Consider the following 23,616-nt stretch of genomic DNA (forward strand, 5'->3'; position numbering starts at 1 on the left):
TAGTTTCACAAAATGCTCTCTTAAATGTTTGATTCAGACATTCCTAGCAATCCTTTGTGTAAATTGCAATTATTTCACTGACATTGATTGTTGTGATTATGATGTGGGATGGTGTTACAAAAGACCTTGCATACAGCTTGTTTTCATTTACAGATCTTGCGCAGATGTTGAAGCTTAATTCACAAGTCTACAGGGTAGTCCAAAATGAGGTGCAACTTTTCAAACAACTGTCATAATTTTACTAATGTGACCCTTTTTATTTTCATGTCGATTAAAGAAGAAGGTTTAAAGCTTTCTGTGCCCCAGCGGATGCTCATTGTTGAAGACATTTTTGCGACAAAGTCATGTGTTTCTACACGAAGACAGTTTTGTAGTGTTTATCCAAATGCAAGAATTCCACATTACAAAACCATCACACGTGTTGGTGAAAAGGTTAGAGGCAATGGAAGTGTGGAAGACCAAATTAAAGGACGCAGTGGTCAAAAACCTTCAGTGAGGATACCCGACGAGTGAGAGGCTGTAAGAGAAGCTTTGCAGGCTTCTCCATAAAATTTGACGCACTGACATACAAAGTGGGAACTTCTCGCACGATTGTTGACAGAATCGTACATAATGATCTGAAACTGTACATGAAGAGGGAGAGTTTCGAATTTTGCACCGCCATTTCCCATTTGATCAAAGAAGACCAGGATTTTCAAGACAACATCTTTAATGATGAGGCCCACTTCCATCTCGGTGTCTACGTCAACAAACACAACATGTGGATTTTAAGAAGAACACCAACCACACAAACATATTGAACAACCAGTTTGTGTGGCGAAGGTAACAGTTTGGTGTGCTCTCAGATATAACGGTATAAGAGGACCTTCCTTCTTTGAGAACGAAGCCAGAAAAACAGTGACAGTCAACACAGATAGATATGTGGACATGCTGCAGAGAAGATTTCTTCCAGCCACGAGAAGGAAGCAAGGCATCATGATGAATTGTCATCTTCCAGCAAGACAGCACACCGCCCGCATACATCTAATGGTGCTTTGAAGTTTTTCACATGACATTTCCCAGGTGATCGACTCATTTCTAGCCGGACAGACAACCCACGACCTGGGATCTCCTGGGATCTGTCTCATCCCGACTGCAATTTTTGTGGGTCCCTCAAAGCTAAAGTCTGCGAAGACAATCCACATATGCTGCAGCAGTTGAAAAATAATATCAGATGCATACCAGCTAAAGTTCTCAGCCGAGATCAACAACTTCAGTGCCCGTGTGACAGCTGTCATCCAGAGGTCCGTTGCTGGGATCGAGCACTTCATCAACTAAGAATGATATTGCTCCTTATTGGTTGTTGAAGCATTTTTTCGCTGTAGGAAACAAAAATTTCATCAATTCTTTGTGTTAGTAGACAAAAACAAATAAAATCAAAGAAAAATAAAAAAAATATTAAAGTTGAATAAAACGTTGCACATCATTTTGGACCATGCTGTATTGTGTTGTTTTTAAAGCCTTCACTTTTTTGAGCTAAAGATGTGTTTTGAGAATGAGGGAGAAGATCCACAGTATTATAACGTTCTCTGTGCAAAATGTAAACAGAAATGATAGTCTTTGGAGTTTCATTCAGTGGAAGTTTTTTTTTTTCTATACCTTGTCGAGTCTCGTATGAGAGCTAACACACAACACACAGCCAGAGGGGCATGATACAAGAGGGGTGGGAGTGGGAAGGACAAAATAGTGGGGAACAGACATTAGATCTGTGGAAGGGAGAGGGATGGGGTGGGGAACACGGGGTATACAAGATGGACATTACAGGGACTTTCAGGAAGGAAAGCAGGGAATTTGAAGGAGGTGGGTTTAGGATGGAATAACGGGGGTAGAAAAGATCGAGGATTTAGATGGGGGATGATAACAGGTGGTGGTGAACAGCTGTTTTGAAGGCCTGGAGGGAAGAATGGGATTGAACAGACTGAGGGAGTTTATTCCAAAGGTCGGGAAAAAGAGGAATGAAAGAGTGAAGGTGAGCAGTGATTCATGATTTTGGTAGTTTTACCAGAAGGGGTTTGTTGGCGGACCTTGAGGGCCCTGTGGAAATATGGATGGGACAAATCGCAGACAGAGCAAGTGGGGGGGGGGGGGGGGTCAGGTCAGGTCAGGTATGGGAGCATGTGCCAGAACAGCACGTCGCTGCGTCCACTTTCCGCCGGTACTCCAGGGGCCTCCGTCTGGCCATCCCCCAGGCAGATGCCAGGCCCATCCCCATCTCCTTGAGATGATGGTCAACCTGTTGCAACCATGAGGCACGTGGTCGACCCACTGGCCTCCTCCACTCATGAGACTCCCTCGCTGAGAGAATCTGGTGAGCAGGATCAGAGTCAGGAAAACGAGCCACATGTCCATACAGCCGCAACTGACGCTCACGGACTATGCAGGTAACAAATCTCATCCGAGTCTCTCTCAGCAACCGCTCGTTGGACACAAAATCCGACCAGCGATATCCAAGGATTCTCCGAAGAGACCTGGTACCAAAGGAATTAAGTCTCCGTCTCAGATCCTTGGTCAGAGTCCAAGTCTCGCACCCATAGAGCAAGACTGGAAGTACCAAGGACCTGAAGACTCGGACTTTCGTCCTCCCGCACAGGTACCGGCAGCGCCACACCCCATGATCCAGTGAATCCATGACTCCCCAGGCCCGACCCAGACGTCTATTGACCTCTGACTCGCAGCCAGCAGAGACATGAATATCACTGCCAAGGTAAGTGAATCTCTCCACGACCTCAACATCCTCACCACAAACAGACACAGACAGGACAGCAGCATCCAAGATGTCACCGAAAGCCTGGATCTTAGTTTTGACCCAAGAAACCCGTAATCCCAACGGCTCCGACTCCTCATTCAGCACCTCGAGGGCCCCCAAGAGGATGTCTAAAGTCTCCGCAAAGATGACTGCATCATCTGCAAAGTCAAGGTCCGAGATCTTGACATTCCCAAATGACGCACCGCAACTTGATCTCTCCGACATCCTCCCTAGAATCCAGTCCATACAAGTGCTGAAAAGTGTGGGGGCAAGTACACATCCCTGACGAACTCCAGTAACAACTGGAAATAAGTCAGAGATGGTACCACCACACTTCACAGCACTCTCAGTACCAGAGTAGAGTTCAGACATCAGATCGATCAGTTTTGGTGGCACCCCACGAAGACCAAGAATCCTCCAGAGGACATCCCGATTCACTGAATCGAACGCTTTACAGAGATCAACATAGGCTGCAAGCAGCCCCTGCCGAAACTCTCGTCTGCGTTCGGTGAGGACACGAAGTGCAAGGATACGGTCAATCGTTGACCTCTTTGGTGTAAAGCCTGACTGCTCTGGACGCTGGTGCTCAAGCAGATGGTGGCGAACCCTATCGAGAATTATCCGAGCAAAGACCTTGCCCGGCACTGAGAGCAGCGTCACCCCTCGGTAGTTGTTGCAGTCTTGGCGATCACCCTTCCCTTTCCAGAGAGGGACAACAAGGCCCCTCTTCCAGTCAGTAGGGATGATGCCTGTGTTCCAGGCAGAGCACAAAACTGCATGCAACGACACGAGTGCAGCATTTCCACCAGCCTTGAGAAGTTCGGCATGGATGCCACAGATCCCTGGAGCTTTGCCCCGTTTCAACTGGTTCACCGCAGCCCGTGTTTCCACAAGCGTAGGTGGACCACAGTTGATTCGAGGGTCAGCAACAGGGATTGTAACACCCTTGACGTCCAACTCGACAGTTGGGGGATCAGCCTGGTACAACCGCTCAAAGTAACCGGCCCAGCGGGCCTTCACTTCAGACTCCTCTGTCAAGAGCCTACCACTCTCTGCTCGAACTGTAGTGCTCCGAGGGATGGGCTTGGATGAACGTAATGCGCGAATTCCCCTGTAAGCGGGACGAGAATCACCTGTCCACAGGTGATGCTCTACCCCCTCACAGATTCCTCGCACATAGGCCTCCTTGTCCACCCTCAGTGCACGTACAGTTTTATGCCTCAGCTCCCTGAACAGCTCAGCTCTGCCATTCAGCCTGGCCCTGCGACTCTGGTCAATGGTATCCAGTGTCCCTTGAGAGACAAAATTCTTCTTTGCCCTGTGGTGAGCTCCAAGACATCCACCGGCAACATCAAGGACGGTGGTCTTGAAGGCACTCCACAACTCTTCAGGACCCCCCAAAGCACCCAGACCCCCCAAGTGTCCACCCAGCCTGTTCGCAAACTCCTCAGCTACTCTCTCATCCCTGAGCTTGCCAACATCCAGCCTAGGCTGGGATGGTACCATTCTCCAGGATTTAAGGTGCAGCTTTAGAGTTGCTACAACAAGCCTGTGGTCAGTATTGAGGAACTGAGCACTCCGGTAGACCCTGCAGTTCTGGATCATCCTCCAACGACCGGCAATGAGGACATGGTCAATCTCCTTTGCCACACCGCCAGCATTGGAATACCAAGTCCAGCGATGAGCTTGTGGGCGCTGAAACCATGAACCAGCCACCCTAAGTCCATGACTTCTTGCAAAGTCAAGGAACTTAGTACTATTCTGGTTCATAGTTCCTGACCCATGGGGACCCACACACACCTCATAACCATCCCTATCAGTTCCAGTCGATGCATTGAAATCCCCCAAGACTAGAAGTGTGTCTCGTCTGGGGCACAGATCAACCACAGACTCGAGTGTGGCGTAGAATGCATCCTTCACGGTGAGATCACTCGCCTCAGTCGGAGCATAAACAGAGACCAGGGAAATGACACCTAAGGAGTGACGAATCCTTAATCTCATAATACGCTCGTTGACCGGTGTTACCTCAATTATCATTGGGGTCAGCTTATTGGACACAGCTACAGCAACTCCTTGGGTATGGTAACCATCAAAGCGACTAGACCAATAGTAGGTGTAACCACCCACCATTATCTCGCCGCAATCCGGTCTCCGAACCTCAGAGAGAGCTGCAATCCCGATGTCCAAACGCTTGAGCTCAGATGATAACAGAGACAGGTGATCATCCTCTCTTAGGGATAGGACATTCCAGGCACCCACCCGAAGGGACCGCCTCAGGTTAACCCAAGGAGACCGCCGTCTGGTGGACGACACCTCAGCACCACTCCGACACACTCTCCCGTAATCTGACCCAGGGATGTTACCCCATGGTTTCCCTCCTATCAAAGATTGGGGGTCCCGAAGGCTTTGCCCCAATCCCGTCATCCGGTGAGCTGCTCTGCGAAGGGAAGCTGCACAGGAGGTACTCCCACGGAGTGGGTTTTCAGATTTTTTTGCGTTTTTGCGTTTTGCGGAATGAAGGGTTTTACGGTGGCCGGAGTGCAAATCCTGCCTGGGGGGGGTGAGTCTGGAAAGGAGAGTGTGGAAGACAGAAAGACCACTGACGTGCCTGCGGTGAGAGAGTGAGAGGCCAAAAGACTCAGCCTCATCGCGGGAGATACCAATGATCCAAAATGCCTTGGTTTCCACAGCGTGAAGCCGAAAAAGGTGGGAGGCAGGAGCACCAGCCCAGAGGGGAGAGCATTACTCCATCAGGCTGCGGACGAAAGCTTTGTATGTGGTCAGGAGCTCAGGTGGACCAAGGAAGGACTTTGCACAACGGAGGATTCCCAGTTGTTGACTGGCTTTGTAGGCCAGGTTGGAAATGTGGCTTTCCCAGGAAAGTTGGATGAAGAGCGTCAGTTGCTGACTTCGTGATTAGATTCCTGAATGATCTTGGAATTTTTGTTCAGGATATGAAAGGGATTGTGGGAGAGCTGTATAAACATTTGCCAGGGCATCATTTTGGATGTGGGCAAAGGGAGAGAGTGTTTGTTTCTTATAATCTCACATTTTCCCCTTACGCCTCGTGTTGGCTTAATGGTTCGGATGATGGGCTTTGGAGTTCAAATCCTGTTCAGCTGTTGAATTAATACCAGGTGGGGTTAACTCGACCGGTCATCCTTCCGAGGCCGGCAAAATGAGTCCCAGCATGCTGGTATCCCATGTCAGAGTGGTGACCCGTCCAGGATTGTGTCCCTTTGCCAAGGAGACTGCTTAGGCAGCACCAACGCTCTGCACAGAGTTTGGTCCCAATGGATGGATGGATCTGTCCCTTGGTCTTTACTTTTGTTACCCTCACTAGAGGAGAGGACAATGGGTTAGGGTCTGTTTGTCTGTTTGCATATAATACGAGTACGTCTACTAATTACATACTATTGGAATGTGATTACGTCCACATAGCATTAGAACGTGATTACGTTTATGAATTACATACTACTGAAATGTGAGTTCATTTATTAATTACATACTACTGTGTTGGAATATAAGTTTGTTTATGAATTAGGCCTAAGTCACATTTGCTATACGGCGGTCGTACGCCCTCTGAATTGACAGAAACGTGCGGTGGCTGCAGAGTTTCTGTGGTGGCCTTAAGGTGGCCCTACGCCATTTGGCTATCTTTTACAGGCCGTAGTGGTCGCTGTGGAATTATAGCGCGGAGTTATAACTTTTTTCATTTCTACGTTCGCCGTAGCAATTCGACAAGCCGAAACAAAAGAACTGGTAAAAAAAAAAGGAACCCACTTCTTACCGTCCGTCTGGCCGCCCGTTCGCCTTAGGGCCCCCCTGCGGGCACCTTGAGGCTACCTTGCGTCTGCCTTGAAAATTCTATGGCCACCGCAGGAACGCCCTAAGGTCACCGTGCGACATCAAATCAAAGACCGTACGGCACCCCCACGTTTTCGGTCTCCACAATTTATAAATACGCTGTGTGGCTACCCGAAAAATAAAAACATATATGACTGCTACATTTTGTGACCGTGGAAATACTGCGGCCGCCGTATAATTGCTAGTGGCCGTAGATTTTGTAGACCCCACGGCTGCCATGGCAAATGTGACTTAGGCCTTACATATCATTGTCATATGAGTTCCTCTATTATTTACATACTATTGAAATGTGAGTATGTCTATTAATTACATACCATTAGAACATGAGTACATTCATTAATTATGTACTATTGAAATGTGATTACGTCTATTAATTACCTGATCTGGTACCTGGAGTCTGGAGAGAGGGGAAAAGATGGGATGAGAGAGGGGAAGAGGTGGGAGGAGGGACCCATATGACATGTTTCTTTTTTATTGAGGTTTTTTTTGTCGAAGGATTTATAATAGTAGATCTGCCAAAAGCAATGTGAGCAATGGGTTCTTGATTTGTAAATTTTATATCAAGCAAGTGCATAAGCTTTAGCAACATTAAATTTTTTGAGACTCTAGTATAGAGAAGTTATTGCCAGAAAAGGTTAGGGAGAAAACCCCATTGAAAGTGTATTTCAGTTTCACCAATATGTGGGCCAATCATTATTTAGTTATGGTAAATTTCATAAAACTCAATGTAGATGCAGTTAGGGATATTTTAGAAATTGAATGTGTATGTTCCTTGTCACCTTTTTGTATGATCCATGTGGGCATGTGATTTCTGGGGATTTGAATGTTTTTAGTAATAGTCATGTATCAGGGATATTATGAATATGGGGGCCAAATATCAGGAATCAGCGATTCAGCCATGGAGTTGTATTGAATCTTCGATTGTTGATCCTGTTTCTGATTTTGTCAGTAAAATGTGTAAAAAGTTTAGGTTATCTATAAATGATTTCAGGACATGGTATGATCGGGTTGTTATTTTTTCATTAAGTAGTCGATTTAACAGGATTAAGTTTTTTAGTAGTCGAGGCTTGTTATGTTGAGTAAGAGTAATGTTTGTAAGGATATTCAGGATCTGCATGAGAAGTATGTTACAGCTCCAGTGGATAAAGCCGCAAATAATTTTGTTGTGGGTTGTAAAAAGTTCTACATTGAGGTTTTATTAAGGGAATTAGGCATTGATGAAGTTACTTTTACTAGTATAGGAAATGGCACATATTTTCCATGTCAAAAGCATCTACAATACATTATAGCTGAGCATCAGAAACTTTTGAGTTATAATTTTAACATTTAATGTAAATTGGTAAATTTATGTATCCCCCCGTTTTTTTCTCGATCCCAAAGCTTCACAATAGACGATTTGATTAGGTTTATAGCGGGAGCTAGACAATGCACTTTTGAAACAATTGTCAGTTCTGGTTAATTCAGGTTTACGAGTGGTTAGGCAGCAATTTAAGAAATATTGTTTCGCAATTTGTAATAATTCTGATATTAACACTTTCTGGAGTATTCGTTCCACTTTAGAGTTTTTACATAGGATTAGATTCCTGAATTAAATTAATTCTGTTGATTTTTTTTGATTTTTCTACCTTGCATACAAATTTGGATTTAGCACTGGTTAAGGATGCACTCTTTCGTGTTATTGATAAAGATTTTAATCTCTTATAATAAATTTTTATGTAACAGGTTTTGACAGGTCATTCTTTTCTAAAGAAAAAAAAAAACATGGGTTTCAATTGTTTTGAGCAACAAAAATTTAAAGAGGCTGTTAATTATATTGTGTTTAACACTTTTGTACCTTTTTATGGGGAAAATATTTGAACAAATAAAAGGCATTCTAATTAATGGGAGGGCACTGTAGCTCCCGATGAGTGGACATTTTCCTTGTTACCCTCGCCAAAGGAGAGGGTATTGCATTTGGGTCCGTTTGTTACTTTGTCTGTTTGTCCGCACAGAACTTTTGTGTTTTTCTCCGCAACTGCTTGTCGGATTGTGACAAAATTTTCACCATTGATGCGACTACTCATGTAGAATGTTCTAATCATAATTATGACATAATAGGTCACGTGGTGTGATAGCCATATTGGAAAAATAGAAAAACTTTGGACCTCTGTATCTCTGAAACCGCACCAAGAAAAAAATTGAAACTTGGGAAATAGCAAGAACTCCTCATGGAATGAGTGTGATTTTTTTTATGACATCATAGGTGTCTTCATTATTACTTTACAACTGCATATGTAGACGGTACATCCGATCAGTATGAAAACTTTTGAGGGTCATCTCGGGATAAAATTGTCCACAAATGTTTTTTGATGATGTCATCGATCACATGATTCAGCAGCCTTATTGATTTTTTGTTTTTTTTAACCTTCAAAAATCTTCTTCTCTGAAATGTCTGAACCCATCATCACTGCCAGCATTTATAAAGTGGCAGTTCTAATTATCTCTCTTATTAATTATGTAACACACCAGTACTCTAATGCCACACAAAATATTACACACAAAACTACACAAACACACCACATAAAACAAGTCCTGACAAGGGTCTGCAATCTCCGATTGTTCTTTCTCTTGTTTATTGTGAGTTTACGTTTGCACATAAGTTGATGAAGGAGAATAATTTTGGTTTAGCTAAAATGTTATCTTCTACATGCCATTGTAGTGTTGATATTTTTGTGATTAATGGTAAGTTTTTTGATAAGCTGATTCATGTACAGGATTTATCCAGAAAGCCTAACAGCAGATACGAGTATTAATGATGATTGTGTCGGGGCATATCTGGATGTATTAGAGTTGGAAATAATTGTTTTAGTACAAATGTGTATCATGGAGTTGACAATTTTAGTTTTCCTGTTGGCTTGTATACTTTTCCGTCTAGTAATGTACTATACCAGTTAAGATCGGTTACAATGTGTTTTCATCTCAACTCATATAATATGTGAGAATTTGCTCTGTTAAGGATAATTTTGTGGTTCCTGCTGACAAGATGTATTCCACGATGTTGGAGAGGAGTTATTGTGTTAATCATTTGATTAAGTGATGTGAGAATGTTTTTAGACGTAATTGTAATCTCTTGTTTAATTTTGGTTGGTTTTCGTGTCAACAGGTTCCCGTAGCATTAGAAGTTGTGTGAAAGAAAGTTGTGTGAAGGAATAATTTGTAAGTTGTGAGTTAAAAACATTGGAAGTTGTGAGTACATTTATTAATTACGTACCATTGAAATGTGAGAACATCTATTAATTACATACTATAGAAATGTGAGTATGTCTATGAATTACGTAATATTGGAACTTGAGTTTGTCTATTAAATATGTACAGATGGAACCTGAGTATGTATTAATTAAGTAGGCATGACGTACAATTGTGTATTAATTATTTATATTGTTAATTACATAACACACCAGCATATACACCACACCAAACCACACAAATGAACCAGCGAGGGTCTAAAATCTCTGATTGCTTGCATTCTTGCATGTTCAAGGTCTATAATTGTTGTCCAATGTAAAATGAACTGTTATTACAACCACCAAATCCCGAATGGATGGGAAATGGTGTGTGTGTGTGTGTGTGCGTGTGCGTGTGCGTGTGTGTGTGTGTGTGTGTGTGTGTGTGTGTGTGTGTGTGTGTGTGTGTGTGTGTGTGTGTGTGTGTGTGTGTGTGTGTGTGAAGATTATATAGGTAAACAATCATAATCACCTCAGTTTTAACACTTTTGCAAGAGATTCTCAGAAACACAGAATACATAATTATCGACGTCAAGTTACAGAAACACCACAAAAGATCATAAAATGAGTGGTTAGGTCTCAGCAAATAAAATATTCTGTGGATTTAATGTTTTAAGGACTAAATGAGAGCAATACCATAAAAGAAAACAGTAACTGAAAGCGGCTTGAAAATTGTGAACAGATTTCTTGGAGAAGATTATCAAGAGGAACTCTTAATCCAAGATATGGAAGCCATTCTGGATACGATTTCAGACCATAAAATGTACAAAGGGAAGCCTGAAGAACTAAGAAGTAGAAAAGACAATGACATAATCAAAACTAGATATCTGTGATCACAAAAAGTGATAACCAAGGGTAAGCCTCCCCCAACCACAGGGAAGGCTTACCCTTGGTGATCTCCCGCAACTTACCCTGGGCCCGCGATCCAATGATGGCCATTTTTTTTTTTGGACCATCATATGACCTTGCCTTTCAACATTCAGGGATAAAGTGAAAATTAAGAAAATGTGTCTCCATCTGCAACCTACCCATAAAAGTCACATCATGAAAATCGGAGGCAATTATTCAAGTTATGATCAAAAATGTGTTTTTTGTTAACTCGGTCACAATCAGAAAAATGTATGTCAAGGACACAAATCAAATATCTGGTACACAACTTCAGTACAGGTCCACTGTTATGATGCAAGAACATCTTGGAAGGCCAAGCGGTCTTTGAGATTCCGCATTGGCAAGATTGAGCGATGACAAAAAAAACATGTTTTTTTTGGGGGGGGGAGGGGGGTAGGGGGGATTCCATTTGACCTTGATCTTTCACTCAGAGGGGTATAATTTAAAAAAAGTGAAAATGTGACTTGCTCTAGTCTACCTAGCGAGGGCAATTTTGTTCTGATTGGACAAACCTGAGTCGAGTTGTGGTGGAAAATGTTAAAATATCTATAATTGGGTCGTGACCTTAAATTATGTCAAGGTCAAAAGTTGTGGCCTCCCATCATACTTCTTATTCCCATTATTGATGCAAAACTTCATTCCAAAAGTCCCAGCCAGCTCCATGACGCAGCTTGGACACTGGCAGAAAAAAATGGAGGAAAACCTAAAAGGTGGTTTCGTACTCCTGTGGATGTAAGACCTTGACCTTTAGCACAGTCCAAGGGAATGATGTAAATGAAGCCTAAATGCGCCTTGATCTAGGTTAGCAAGAGAGTAATTTCATTCTGATCGGCCAAACCTCACTCAAGTTTTGGTGAAAAATGTTAAAATGTCAATAATAATTGATTAATGGTCTTAAAAATCCGGTCAAGCTCAAACAAAAATTGTGACACCCCTGTATACGTTTTATTCTCATGATTGATGTAAAATTTCATTCCGAAAGACATCAGCAGAAAAGGGGGGGGAAAAAACGTAAAAGGTGGTTTAGTACTTTTATGGGTGAAAGACCTTGACCTTTAACCCAGAAGGGTATGATGTAAATGAAGCTGAAATGCACCTTGATCTCGGTTACCAGGAGGGCAATTTCATTTTGATCTGACAAACCTCAGTCGAGTTTTGGTGAAAATGTTAAAATGCTTATAACTGGGTCATGATCTTTAAATTCGGTCAAGGTCAAATAAATTATGACAACCCCACACACTTTGTATTCCCATTGGGGGTCTTTGGTGTCTTAAGGGTCTTAAGGATCTTGAAGGTCTTAAAGGGTCTTGAGGATGTTAGTGGTCTTAAGTGTCTTGGGGGTGGTGGGGGAGGTCTTAAGGGTCTAAGGGGTCTTGGCATATTGGGGGTATTAAGGGTCTTGGGGGGGTCTAAAGGGTCTTGGGGGTGTTGATGCTCTCAATGCTTTTAATGGTCTTTAGGGGTCTTAAGATTATAAACGGTAATGGGGTATTGGGGTTTTAAAGGGTCGAAAGGTGTGGAGGGGTCTGGAACTTTCACGCATGCACAGACAACAAACAACTCCTTTTACTTATAAACAAATCAATAATAATAATAATAATAATAATAATAATAATAATAATAATAATCAATTTCACACCAAACTGTTTGATAAACGAAATGTTTTCCATTTCCACATTGTATGATCGACTTTCTTGCACAGCAATATTCCTGAAAAGCTCTTCTATGATTGAATTGCAGGTGAAATAATCAGAAGGGTGACAGCAACGGAAAACACACACACACACACACACACACACACACACACACACACACACACACACACACACACACACACACCGTATCAGTAGCTTAAAACAGTAAATCAGATGTTTACTAACACAGGGGAGCTACAGATAGCAGATTGAAACCAGCTTTTCTTTAAAGTCACAAAAGGACACCAAATTATGTAATTTATTAAATACCAAAAAAAAATGGTTAAACCATTATGAATGAAGCATTCAAATAAATATGATGTTTTAAAAAACATTTTCAGTGGTTGCTAGGGAATACAGTAGATCACCTGGTAAATCCATTAAAATGACAGTTTCTGTATTTGAATAACAGCTCGATTCAGTGGGAAGCATAATGGACGTGCTGGGTAATGTACGTGTAATGTGCAAGGTGGAGTGTGCACGATTTAATGTTGCTTGCTTATTATCCAATCATTGCACCTGGCACGTGGAGCTTCTTATGAACTTCTTCCACTTTGGTCGATCTTGGGCCCGCATAACGATTTTATTCCAGGTGACCTTCATTTCTTTCATTTCCTTGTCGATGGTGCGGCACCCTGTCTCTCTTGGCCGTCCAAACCTTCTCTTCCCATGAGGCTCCCAGCATATTCCTCTTTTCAGTATGTCTTGATCCTCCCATAACACATGACCAATCCATCTCCACCTCCTAAATTTAATCTTTTCTCTGATGTTCTTCCTCCCTGCTAGCCTTTCTATCTCTTTCTCCCTAGTCATGTCATGCGAGAAGATTCTCAAGATTTTAGGATGGCAGCTTTAGATGAGACTCCAGTGTGCTGTTTCTTTGGTGATTTTTCAAGATTCACATTCAAATTGGACTGATTTCACGTTGATGTCAAAGCACGTTGCTTCAAGTGACGTAATTTAAAGTATTGTTATGCAATAGAATGTACGATGAGCATTATGACTAAATATTTTTTACGAAAATGGCTTCAGGACAAGTCTGAAGACGACGATGGTTCACGAGTGGTATTTGACGATGTAGATTGTATCATAAGTCAAGGATGAGACAATGTGATAATGTTTGACCAAGTTATAAAAATGATCAACATGATGTGGTACGTTACATGATCAACAATATGTGGTACGAGTGACAGGTTATCAGCTGCAAAATGTCGAAAACCCGGTTTCGTTCAACAACTTTAAAAATTTGACCTTTGCATAACCTTTAAAGGTCACAAAACAATGTTGTGGACATTAAAATAAGGAAACAGGATATGTGCTATAGCTTATTGGAGTTAGTTCGTCGAAGAAGGTCGAAAACCCGGTTCGATTCCTACAACTTTGAAAATTTGACCTTTGTGACCTTTTAAGGTCAAAGGTGAAGGATTATGACCTTTGGTGCAAAGCTTCCTCTGGAACATTCCAGGAACAATATAACGTCATATAGGCTATATGGCATTTCACACTCATCGGATTATCCATACTTTGATGAAATCAGCGTAAAAACAAACTTGAAGGGGGCGCCACGGGCAAGGTGTTCGAAATAGAGCAAAATGGTTTCAAGACTTTATGTGGGGAATGACCTCAAGATTATGCATAAAAAATATTGTCATCCTAGCTCTCAAAGTTTGGGCGGTCATATGATTTTTATGTCAAAATTCGAAATTTTCTAAGTTCGTGACCTCGACCTTGGGACGAAAATGAAAAATCGAGCTCTGTGGGGCTATGCATGTGCCATTGGGCTAACCAAATACCGAAACTACTGCCAGATTCGACAAACCCCTAGGAGAAGATGGATTTTTATGTCAAAATCACAATTTTCTAAGTTCGTGACCTTGACCTTGGGACGAAAATGAAAAATCGAGCTCCATGGGGCTATGCAGGTGCCATTGGGCTAACCAAATACCGAAACCTTTGCCAGATTTGACGAACCCCCAAGGAGAAGATGCAAATTGAAATCGGCTACCTCCGAAAAACACAATTCGCAATTTTCTAAGTTCGTGACCTTGTGGCCTTGACCTTGGGACAAAAATGAAAAATCGAGCTCTGTGGGGCTATGCAGGTGCCATTGGGCTAACCAAATACCAAAACCCCTGCCAGATTCGACAAACCCCTCGGAGACGAAAAATTATGTCAAAATTCGCAACTTTCTAAGTTCGTGACATTGTGACCTTGACCTTGGGATGAAAATTAAAAATCGAGCTCCGTGGGGCTATGCAGGGGTCATTGGGCTAACCAAATACCGAAACCCCTGTCAGATTCGACAAACCCCCTAGGAGAAGATGCAAATTGAAATCGGCTACCCCCTAAAAACACGTTTTTTTGGGCTTGGCTCCACCCATAATTGGCGCACCATGCCCATTTTCAGGAAAACACAACGAGATCATGATATAAACCTCCCACCAAAATTTTGTCAGGGTCGGATCAAAACCCATGGAGCTATGCTCGGGATAGACGGACGGACAGATGGACGGACAATAACGAATATAGTGGTCACTTATTTTTTGAGGGGATCAATTTGCGAGTTATGTCAGAATAAGACATCTCGTAATACCCAAATTAGTGCTGCAAGGATAGTCAGCCATTTTGTTGTGCTTCTTCTTCCTCTGCTTTTAACTCCCCCCCCCCCCCGCCCCGAAACACATCGGTAAATTATCACTGGCACCTGAAAATGTGGAGCACAGCCAATGGGTAATACCGGTGACGTCATGACCCAGAGAGAGGGATATACTGAGAGGGTGCAAAGTGAAAAGCTTTTCTGGAGCTCGGAGCTCGACGAGTGCGGGACTCGAATGCCACGAGACGGGTGAACAAAATACCTCGAAGACTCGTAGAGAGTTGCCTGTGAGTCACGCTACACGAGCAACAACAACATGGGATACAAGCAGCAGCGATAATGTGCCACATCAAGCTTCTCTCATCTTTTCCGCCTTGTCTTGCCAACCACAAGCACTCTGCAATTTCGGCACTCACAAATGAAGTCCCCCAATCTACCTCCCAAACCTTCTTTTCTTTTTGTCCACTTTTGTCTGGTGTCCCCGAACAAATCTGTGTTGAGATTAGAAGTTAAGATCGGTGTTGAGTCTGTAAATCTCTAGCTTTAAGCAGGCCGATGGTTTATTTTATGTGTTTTCAATTGAAGATTGATTACTGTGCTATTCCCCCTTTGTTTTCGTTAAACCTCCATAATTTATGCCATTGTTGCTGTGGTTTTGAGTCACGGGCGGACCTCCAGCAGAACAAAATTTCCGATTCGAGTAACTATTGCACCAAAAGTATTGGCACACAAACCAAATTAAAGAACTTTAACCACTTGGGGCTGTGGATTGCATGGCACGTGGTTTTGCCTCTCACTCATGGCTCATTCTGGGAGTTACCTTCTGTGGGTCAAGTTCACCCCTTAGTTTGACTGAGCTCATTACAATATGATAATACATTAAACTCTCCAGTAAGAACGATAAACATCTGTGTAGGTAAAGCTATTCGTAAAGCATTAGAAAATGACATTGCATTGCCAGGTTGACTTCCTGTCTGGACACAGATGAGGCTGTAAATCGACTGATGTCAATCCACAGCTGAGGTTGTGCACACATCTTTTGGAGAGGGTCTGGGCTGAAAGGGTTAAAACCTCAATGAAGAACGGAGGCCAGATGATGATCATGGCAGTGGGAAAAATTAAAAATTGCTTACAAGTTAAAAAGGTTCTCACTTTAGGTAAATGACTATTTTGAGGTTTTCAATTTACATGACATTAAGTATAGGGTGTTGCAGAGTAAGTATCACGAGCAAAGCCAAGAAAGGCCTGGTGACGTACCATCCAGAAGGAAATCGGAGGAACGAAGGAAGGTCACCTGGAATGAAATTGGAACATGGACTCAAGACCGACGAAAGTGACAAGAGTTAATAAAAAAGCTCCACATGCCAGACAGCATGATTGGATAGTAAGCAATGCAGGCTTCCACCAGGAGGCACTAATGATACACATTTACCGAGAAATAATTGGGGTCCTCCCCTCTTCCTGATCCCATGGTTGCTACGAATATTATTTAATCCCAAAAACCTTGCCAGACACATTCTGAGTACAACCACCAGTTTTCAATTCTTTCTGTCCAACGGTTTAAGAGTGCATATCAGTCAAACAAACACCCATGCACAGTTTTCAAATTATATAAAGTATAGTCATGATTTACAACATCTCTTAAAAGTTAATACAATTCTTGAGGTATAGCTGATACTATTTGAACAATATTTCATTGTATTTGTGAGGAATGGACTTGTGAATAAATGTATGTACGAGTCAGGAGGTCAGTCAGCATGCAGACCGACTTTAATATTGTGCCATTGATCTGCATGAACAACAAAGTTGTCTCGGAAAACAACCAGAGGTCAAAGAACAAGATACCCCATGCAGTGTTCAAATATATATACTAGTACGTGCCCGTACGTGCAACCCCCCCCCCAAAAAAAAAAACTTTCAAACCGCGAGCCAGAAACAACTACACAGGCCGTTCATTCGCTCTCGTAAACGACGACTGGATTGGGGCATTGTGTTTATCTATAAATTCGCATAAGAAATTGAGAAATTATTCACGAACGTAGTGAACTTCATACTCAAGGCGTGCACATGAGAGAATAGGAAACAACAACAACACAATACCCTGGCAATTTGGAATCCGTGTCGTCGGCTATGACTCTTTTGCTTCCGGTTTTTGTCATGGGGAATGATGCATGCCAGGAGATAAAGGCATCGTCGGAGACATGAAAGACCCAAATATCAGACATGGTGTATATTTCCTCCACTGATTTTAATAGAGATATCTCCCGCATCATCAAAAAATAATTTTTAATCGTGATTTACATTATTTGATCGCTGATCCCGAATCCAGGCTGAAGTAAGCAGAAATTGCGTCAAAATCATCAGCTGTGCGGCGCTTTCACGTACCACGGTATAGTTGGCAAGTATACAGTTGTGAACAAGTTATAGGTAAAGTCAGAAGCGAATGTAAGAAGAATTCTACGTTCGCTTCTCGGCTTTGCCGATTCCATATTAGAATACATTAAGTCATCACTATCCGGAAGTGGTGCGTGCCCATACAGAATGTTCACATGCATTCCATGAATTATCGCTTGTATTGAAGTAACAACTGCTGTGATACTTACACACACACAGTTAATTAAAATCAAGTTTACCTTCCTGTCTTTGCTTGCCATGACATTTGCTGCCATTGACCATTGCCACTCCTACGCCACGGTAACTAAGGCACCGATCCCCATCGTAACCGGCACGGCACGTGACGTCATCGTCGGCTGGCCGCGCACCGGCCTACGCAGCAACGTGTCCTTTCATTGGTTGGTAAATAAATGACCATAACTTGGGAAGCACTTCTCCGATTCATATCAAACCTTGAAAAGGCACATCCACAGGGCCCTGGCAATATACCTGGCAAGTTTCAATGAGATCGGACCAGTGGTTGTCGAGAAACAGCGGTCGCAGACACACACACACACACACACACATTGCTGGAATTATGTATTTATTTATTTATTTTAATACATAGTGTTGCGAATTCACGCCCGCCGGCGTGCGATCGGCCGCTCGACTCGAATGGCGGCCACCTCGCCCACCGGAACAGACAATTCCGTCGTGACCCTCTCGGACCAATGCCGGGAGCTAGTAACGGGTGGGGGTTTAACCCCACCACAACCCTGCCAATTGCCCACCCGCGCAGGATAGGGTTGCTCGCCAAATTCGATCTACCTAAGTACCTGCGTGGATGGTCGACCGGGCGATCGTACCTCGCTGCAGGCCGACTCCGGACATGAACCGCTTAAGCGGTCCGTTCCGTGCTATCGGGATAACCGAGCGGTGTTATCTTCAGCCTCGACGGTTCCGATTAATTATCGGGCGTATTAAGCCCACGACGAACCCTTTACGTGAAGCAGGATGGAGAGTCAATAAAGAAAAGACGAAGCGAAACGGGAAAACAGTTCACACAATGCACATTTATTACGCGACACACGGAGAGCACACATATACAGCCAAACAGTCAGAATGCACATGTAGCAGTTACAACAAGAGAAACAATGACGCAGAGTTACTACCGAATACGCGCACACACGGCAACACTTATACAGTTCAACTTTACAGACGGCGCTAACACACATTTACTCAAAAGCAAAGGAAAGAAGCCACCCTCATAGACAAGGGGGCAGACAGGCCTGAAGGCCAATATGTGCGCGGGACCTGAAGGAGCGGCCAGGTCCGCGAGACCGGGTGGGTCCTACCCGCGTCCTCGTGACGCGTTGGCAGAAGAGCCGCAGATGTGGCCGCGTGGCTGTGCCCCGACTCCGTGCTCCTTCGCGGGTTTCGTTGGCACGACGTTTGGAGTGGGGTGGGAATGGGGCCCGCTTTGTTGCACTATCTCAGCGTGGGGAAAAGGGGGAATTGTTGATGCCCTGGGGGAGGGAGAATGGCTGGCTTGGCTCCCGCGACGAGCGATCTCCCACCGCGACCTCGTCGCCGACCGCCGTCCTTCTCGCCTCGGACCTGAGCTCCTTGGCCTCTTCCAACAACTCTCCTCAGCCGACTGCAGAACCCAACTTGATGCCTTCACCACCCGACTCCACACTCTGCCGCTGCAACAATCTGCCGCTGCCACACTCTGCTGCTGCCACACTCTGCTCTCCAACCAAAAACTGACTCTGCCACCAAAACTGACTCTGCTCCCAAAACTCTCTGCCATGATTCGCCTTGCTCTCACCGTTTTGTAGGCTGGCAGGAGAAACAATATGCAAATTTCCAAGATCAGAATGACCTCGGGGGCGGAGCCACGCTCACCAATTGGACGGAAGAAAAGTGGGTGTGAACCTCCCCTGATCCTAGAATTTGCATATATGGATTTCACACAGACGCCCCTGGAGGCGGGGCCAAGCCGCTCCGCGCTTGCAAATTGGACAGATCAGACGTGGGCGTGTAGCATTCTTGATCCGAATTCTCCCTCGGAAAGGCCGCTATTTGCACTCGTGGCTCGGTGCATATTTTGAACGAGCCCAAGACAGCCCGACGCTCAGTGTTCACAGGTGGTGCGGGAATGGCCGTAGAAGGAGAGAGGTGAGGGTGGTGGAGGGTTTTTGGTGGTGGTTTGATGGTTATGGTGGTTCAAAATAAAGAGAGAACAGAAAAACGGCAATCTCAAAGCGTCGCAGCCCGAACGAATCACATAAATTCCCTCTAAACAATGGGTTTGGGGCTAATTACACATGTACTTAGAGTTATCTCACCTACGGGCCCTGAATGGTGGTTTGCGAATTTCCACAGGCGTAACAATATATATATATATATATATATATATATATATATATATATATATATATATATATATATATATATATATATATACATCTTCTTTCGGCTGCTCCCGTTAGGGGTCGCCACAGCGGATCAACCATCTCCATTTCGCTCTATCCTCCACATCTTCCATTGACACTCCAACTGCCCGCATGTCCGCCCTCACCGCATCCATGAACCTCTTCTTTGGCCTTCCTCTTCTCCTCCTGCCTGGCGGCTCCATCCTCAGCATCCTTCTCCCGATATACTCCGCTTCCCTCCTGTGCACATGTCCAAACCATCTCAATCTCGCCTCTCACTTTGTCTCCAAACCATCCTACCTGCGCTGTCTCTCTAATATACTCATTCCTTATCCTGTCCATCTTCGTCACTCCCAAAGAGAATCGCAGCATCTTTACCTCTGCCACCTCCAGCTCCACTTTCTGTCTTTTTGTTAGCACACCGCCTCCAAACCATACAATATAGCTGGTCACACTTCCGTGTTATATACTTTCCCCTTCACTCTTGCAGCTACCCTTCTGTCACAAATCACTCCTGCAACTCTTCTCCACCCACTCCATCCTGCCTGCACTCTCTTTTTCACTTCTCTACCACACTCTCCGTTACTTTGGAGAGTTGATCCCAAGTATTTAAACCCATCCACCTTCCCCACCTCAACTCCTTGCAACTGCACCACACTGCCACTCTCCCTCTCATTTACGCACATGTACTCCATCTTACTTCTACTGACTATCATTCCCCTTTTCTCCAGTGCGTACCTCCACCTCTCGAGGGTCGCCTCAGCCTGCTCCCGACTCTCTCTACAGATCATGATGTCATCCGCGAACATCATAGTACATGGAGACTCCAGTCTGATCTCGTCCGTCAAACTGTCCATCACCATTGCAAACAGGAAAGGACTCAGAGTTGATCCTTGGTGCAATCCCACTTTAAACTTAAACCGGTCCATCATTCCTACCGCACACCTCACCACTGTCACACTGTCCTCAAACATATCCTGCACGATCCTCACATACTTCTCCACCACTCCAGACTTCCTCATACAATACCACAAACTCTTCTCTTGGCACCCTATCATAAGCTTTTTCTAAATCCACAAACACACAATGTAACTCCTTCTCGCCTTCCCTATACTTCTCCATCAACATTCTCAAAGCAAACATCGCATCAGTGGTGCTCTTTCCGAGCATAAACCCATATTGCTGCTCACAAATCGTCACCTCTCCTCTCAACCTAGCTTCCACTACTCTTTCCCACAACTTCATGGTGTGGCTTAACAACTTTATCCCTCTGTAATTTCGACAGCTCTGCACATCACCCTTGTTCTTGAAAATTGGAATGAGTACACTTGATCTCCACTCCTCTGGCATCCTCTCACTTTCCAAGACTTTATTAAACAATCTGGTTAACAACCCCACTGCCATCTCTCCTAAGCACTTCCATGCCTCCACTGGTATATCATCTGGGCCAACCGCCTTTCCTCTTTTCATCCACTTCATAGCAGTCCTCACTTCATCCTTACTGATCCACCCCACTTCCTGATTCACTATCTCCACCTCTTCCAACCTTCTCTCTCTCATTTTCTTCATTAATCAGCTCCTCAAAGTACTCCATCCACCTTCTCAACACACTCTCCTCGCTTGTCAGCACATTCCCATTTGCGTACTTTATCACCCTAACCTGCAGCATATCCTTCCCAGCTCGGTCCCTCTGTCTTGCCAATCGGTATAAATCCTTTTCCCCTTCCTTTGTATCCAACTTCTCATACAGCTCGTCATATGCCTTTTTCTTAGCCTTTGCCACCTCTCTCTTTGCCTTTCGCCACCACTCCTTGTACTCCTGCCTACTCTCTCTCTGACTATCCCACTTCTTTTTCGCCAACCCCTTCTTCCTTATACTTTCCTATACTTCCCCGTTCCACCACCAAGTCTCCTTATCTTCCTTCCTCTGTCCAGATGTCACCCCAAGTACCTTCCTAGCTGTCTCCCTCACCACTTCTGCTGCAGTTGCCCAATCATCCCACCCATCTTTACCACCATCCAACATATATATATATATATATATATATATATATATATATATATATATATATATATATATATATATATATATATATATATATATATATATATATATATATATATAGTTGCGGTTGAGGAAATTCGCAAACCACCATTCAGGTCCCGTAGGTGAGATATCTCTGTAAGTATATGTGTAGTTAGCCCCAAACCCGTTATTTAGAGGGAATAAATGTGATTCATTCGGGCTGCGACCCTTTGAGATAGCCATTTTTCTGTTCTATCTTTATTTTGAACCAACCACGTCTCAACCGCCATCACACAACAACCACCAATCGCAACGCCGCTTCACAACAACAACAACGCCAACAGCCACGACCTTTACCTTCATAACTTGCTCCCGCAAACATCTCATCACCGCCATTCCAAACGTCGCCATGGCCATAAACCACCACAATAAACCCTCCACCACCTTCACCTCTCCTCCTCCTACCGCCATTCCCGCACCACTTGTGAGCACCGAGCGTCAGGCTGTCCTGGACTCGTACAAGGTGCGCGCCAGACCGCGAGTGCAAAGTGCGGCCTTTCCGAGGAGAATTCGGATCAGGAATGATACACGTCCACTTCTGATCCGTCCAATCAGCAAGCGCGGGGCGGTTTGGCCCTGCCTCCAGGCGCGTCGGTGCAGAATCGCGATATGCAAATTCTAGGATCAGGGGAGACTCACGCCCATTTTTCTCCATCCAATGGGCGAGCGTGGCTCCACCCCCGAGCTCGTTCTGATCCAGAAATTTGCATACGGGTTCTCCTGCCAGCCTATAAAGCGCCGGACGCGGGGCGAATTTAGCAGTCAGTTTGAGAAGAGTCAGTCTGGAGAGGTCGGAGAGCCGAGTGGAGCTCGCAGTCTGTCGGGGTTCGGAGTCTGTCGGGGAGCTGCAGAGAGAGGAAGCCTGGAGCGCGGTCGAGTCGGTTTGAGCGCAGAGTCTGCCTTGGAGGAGCGGGGAGTGAGTCGGGAGGCGAGGGCGTATGGGTGGTTTGCTGCAGTCGGCTGAGGAGAATTGGGGAAGAGACCGAATAGCTCGGGTCCGAAGCAAGGAAGACGGCGGTCGGCGACGAGCTCGCAGTGGAATCGCTCGTCGCGGGACCCAAGCAAGCCAGCTATCCTCTTTCCCCAGAGCATCAACAATTCCCCCCGCGCTGAGATAGTGCGAAAAGGGAGCCCCGTTCCCACCCCACTCCAAGCAGTGCCAACGAAACCCGCGAAGGAGCGCGGAGTCGGGGCGCCACCGCGCCACCACATTGGCGGCTCATCACAAAGACACGGGTAGGATCCACCCGGTCTCGTGGACTTGACCGCTCTTTCAGGTCCCGCGCAAATATTGGCCCACAGGCCCCGTTTGCCCCCTTGTCTTTGAGGGTGGCCCTTTTCTTTTGCTTTTGAGTAAATGTCTTGTTGGCGCCGTCCGTAAAGTAAAACTGCTTAAGTGTTGCCGTGTGCACGCGTAGTCGGTTGTAGATCTGCATTGTTGTGTTTCTTTTGTTGCAATTGCTGTAGGTGCATAATTGTTGTAATTGTATGTGTGCTCTCCGTGTGCCGCGGAATAAATGTGCATGATGTTGAACTGTTTTCCCGTTTTGCTTTGTCTTTTCTTTAATTGAATCTCCATCTTGCTTCACGTAAAGGGTTGGTAGTGGGCTTAATACGCCCGATAAT

At 44.6% G+C, this 23,616-nt stretch overlaps 1 protein-coding gene and 1 long non-coding RNA gene across 2 annotated transcripts in view; both read left to right on the forward strand.

Moving 5' to 3' along the window:
* The window catches only part of LOC147012701 (uncharacterized), a 55,259-nt gene that overhangs the window by 18,928 nt on the left and 12,715 nt on the right, over window positions 1-23,616 (forward strand). The gene's annotated exons all lie outside the window — the stretch shown is intronic.
* The window catches only part of LOC147012702 (uncharacterized), a 26,885-nt gene continuing 3,533 nt past the window's right edge, over window positions 265-23,616 (forward strand). Inside the window, exon 1 of the mRNA XM_085855727.1 lies at window positions 265-492. Within this exon, the coding sequence (XP_085711853.1) occupies window positions 265-492 (228 nt within the window). The remainder of the gene's footprint in view (window positions 493-23,616) is intronic.

This window comes from Eptatretus burgeri, chromosome 14 (genome assembly GCF_056783735.1).
Source record: "Eptatretus burgeri isolate ZD-2024b chromosome 14, Ebu_testis_v1, whole genome shotgun sequence".
Lineage (NCBI taxonomy): Eukaryota > Metazoa > Chordata > Myxini > Myxiniformes > Myxinidae > Eptatretus > Eptatretus burgeri.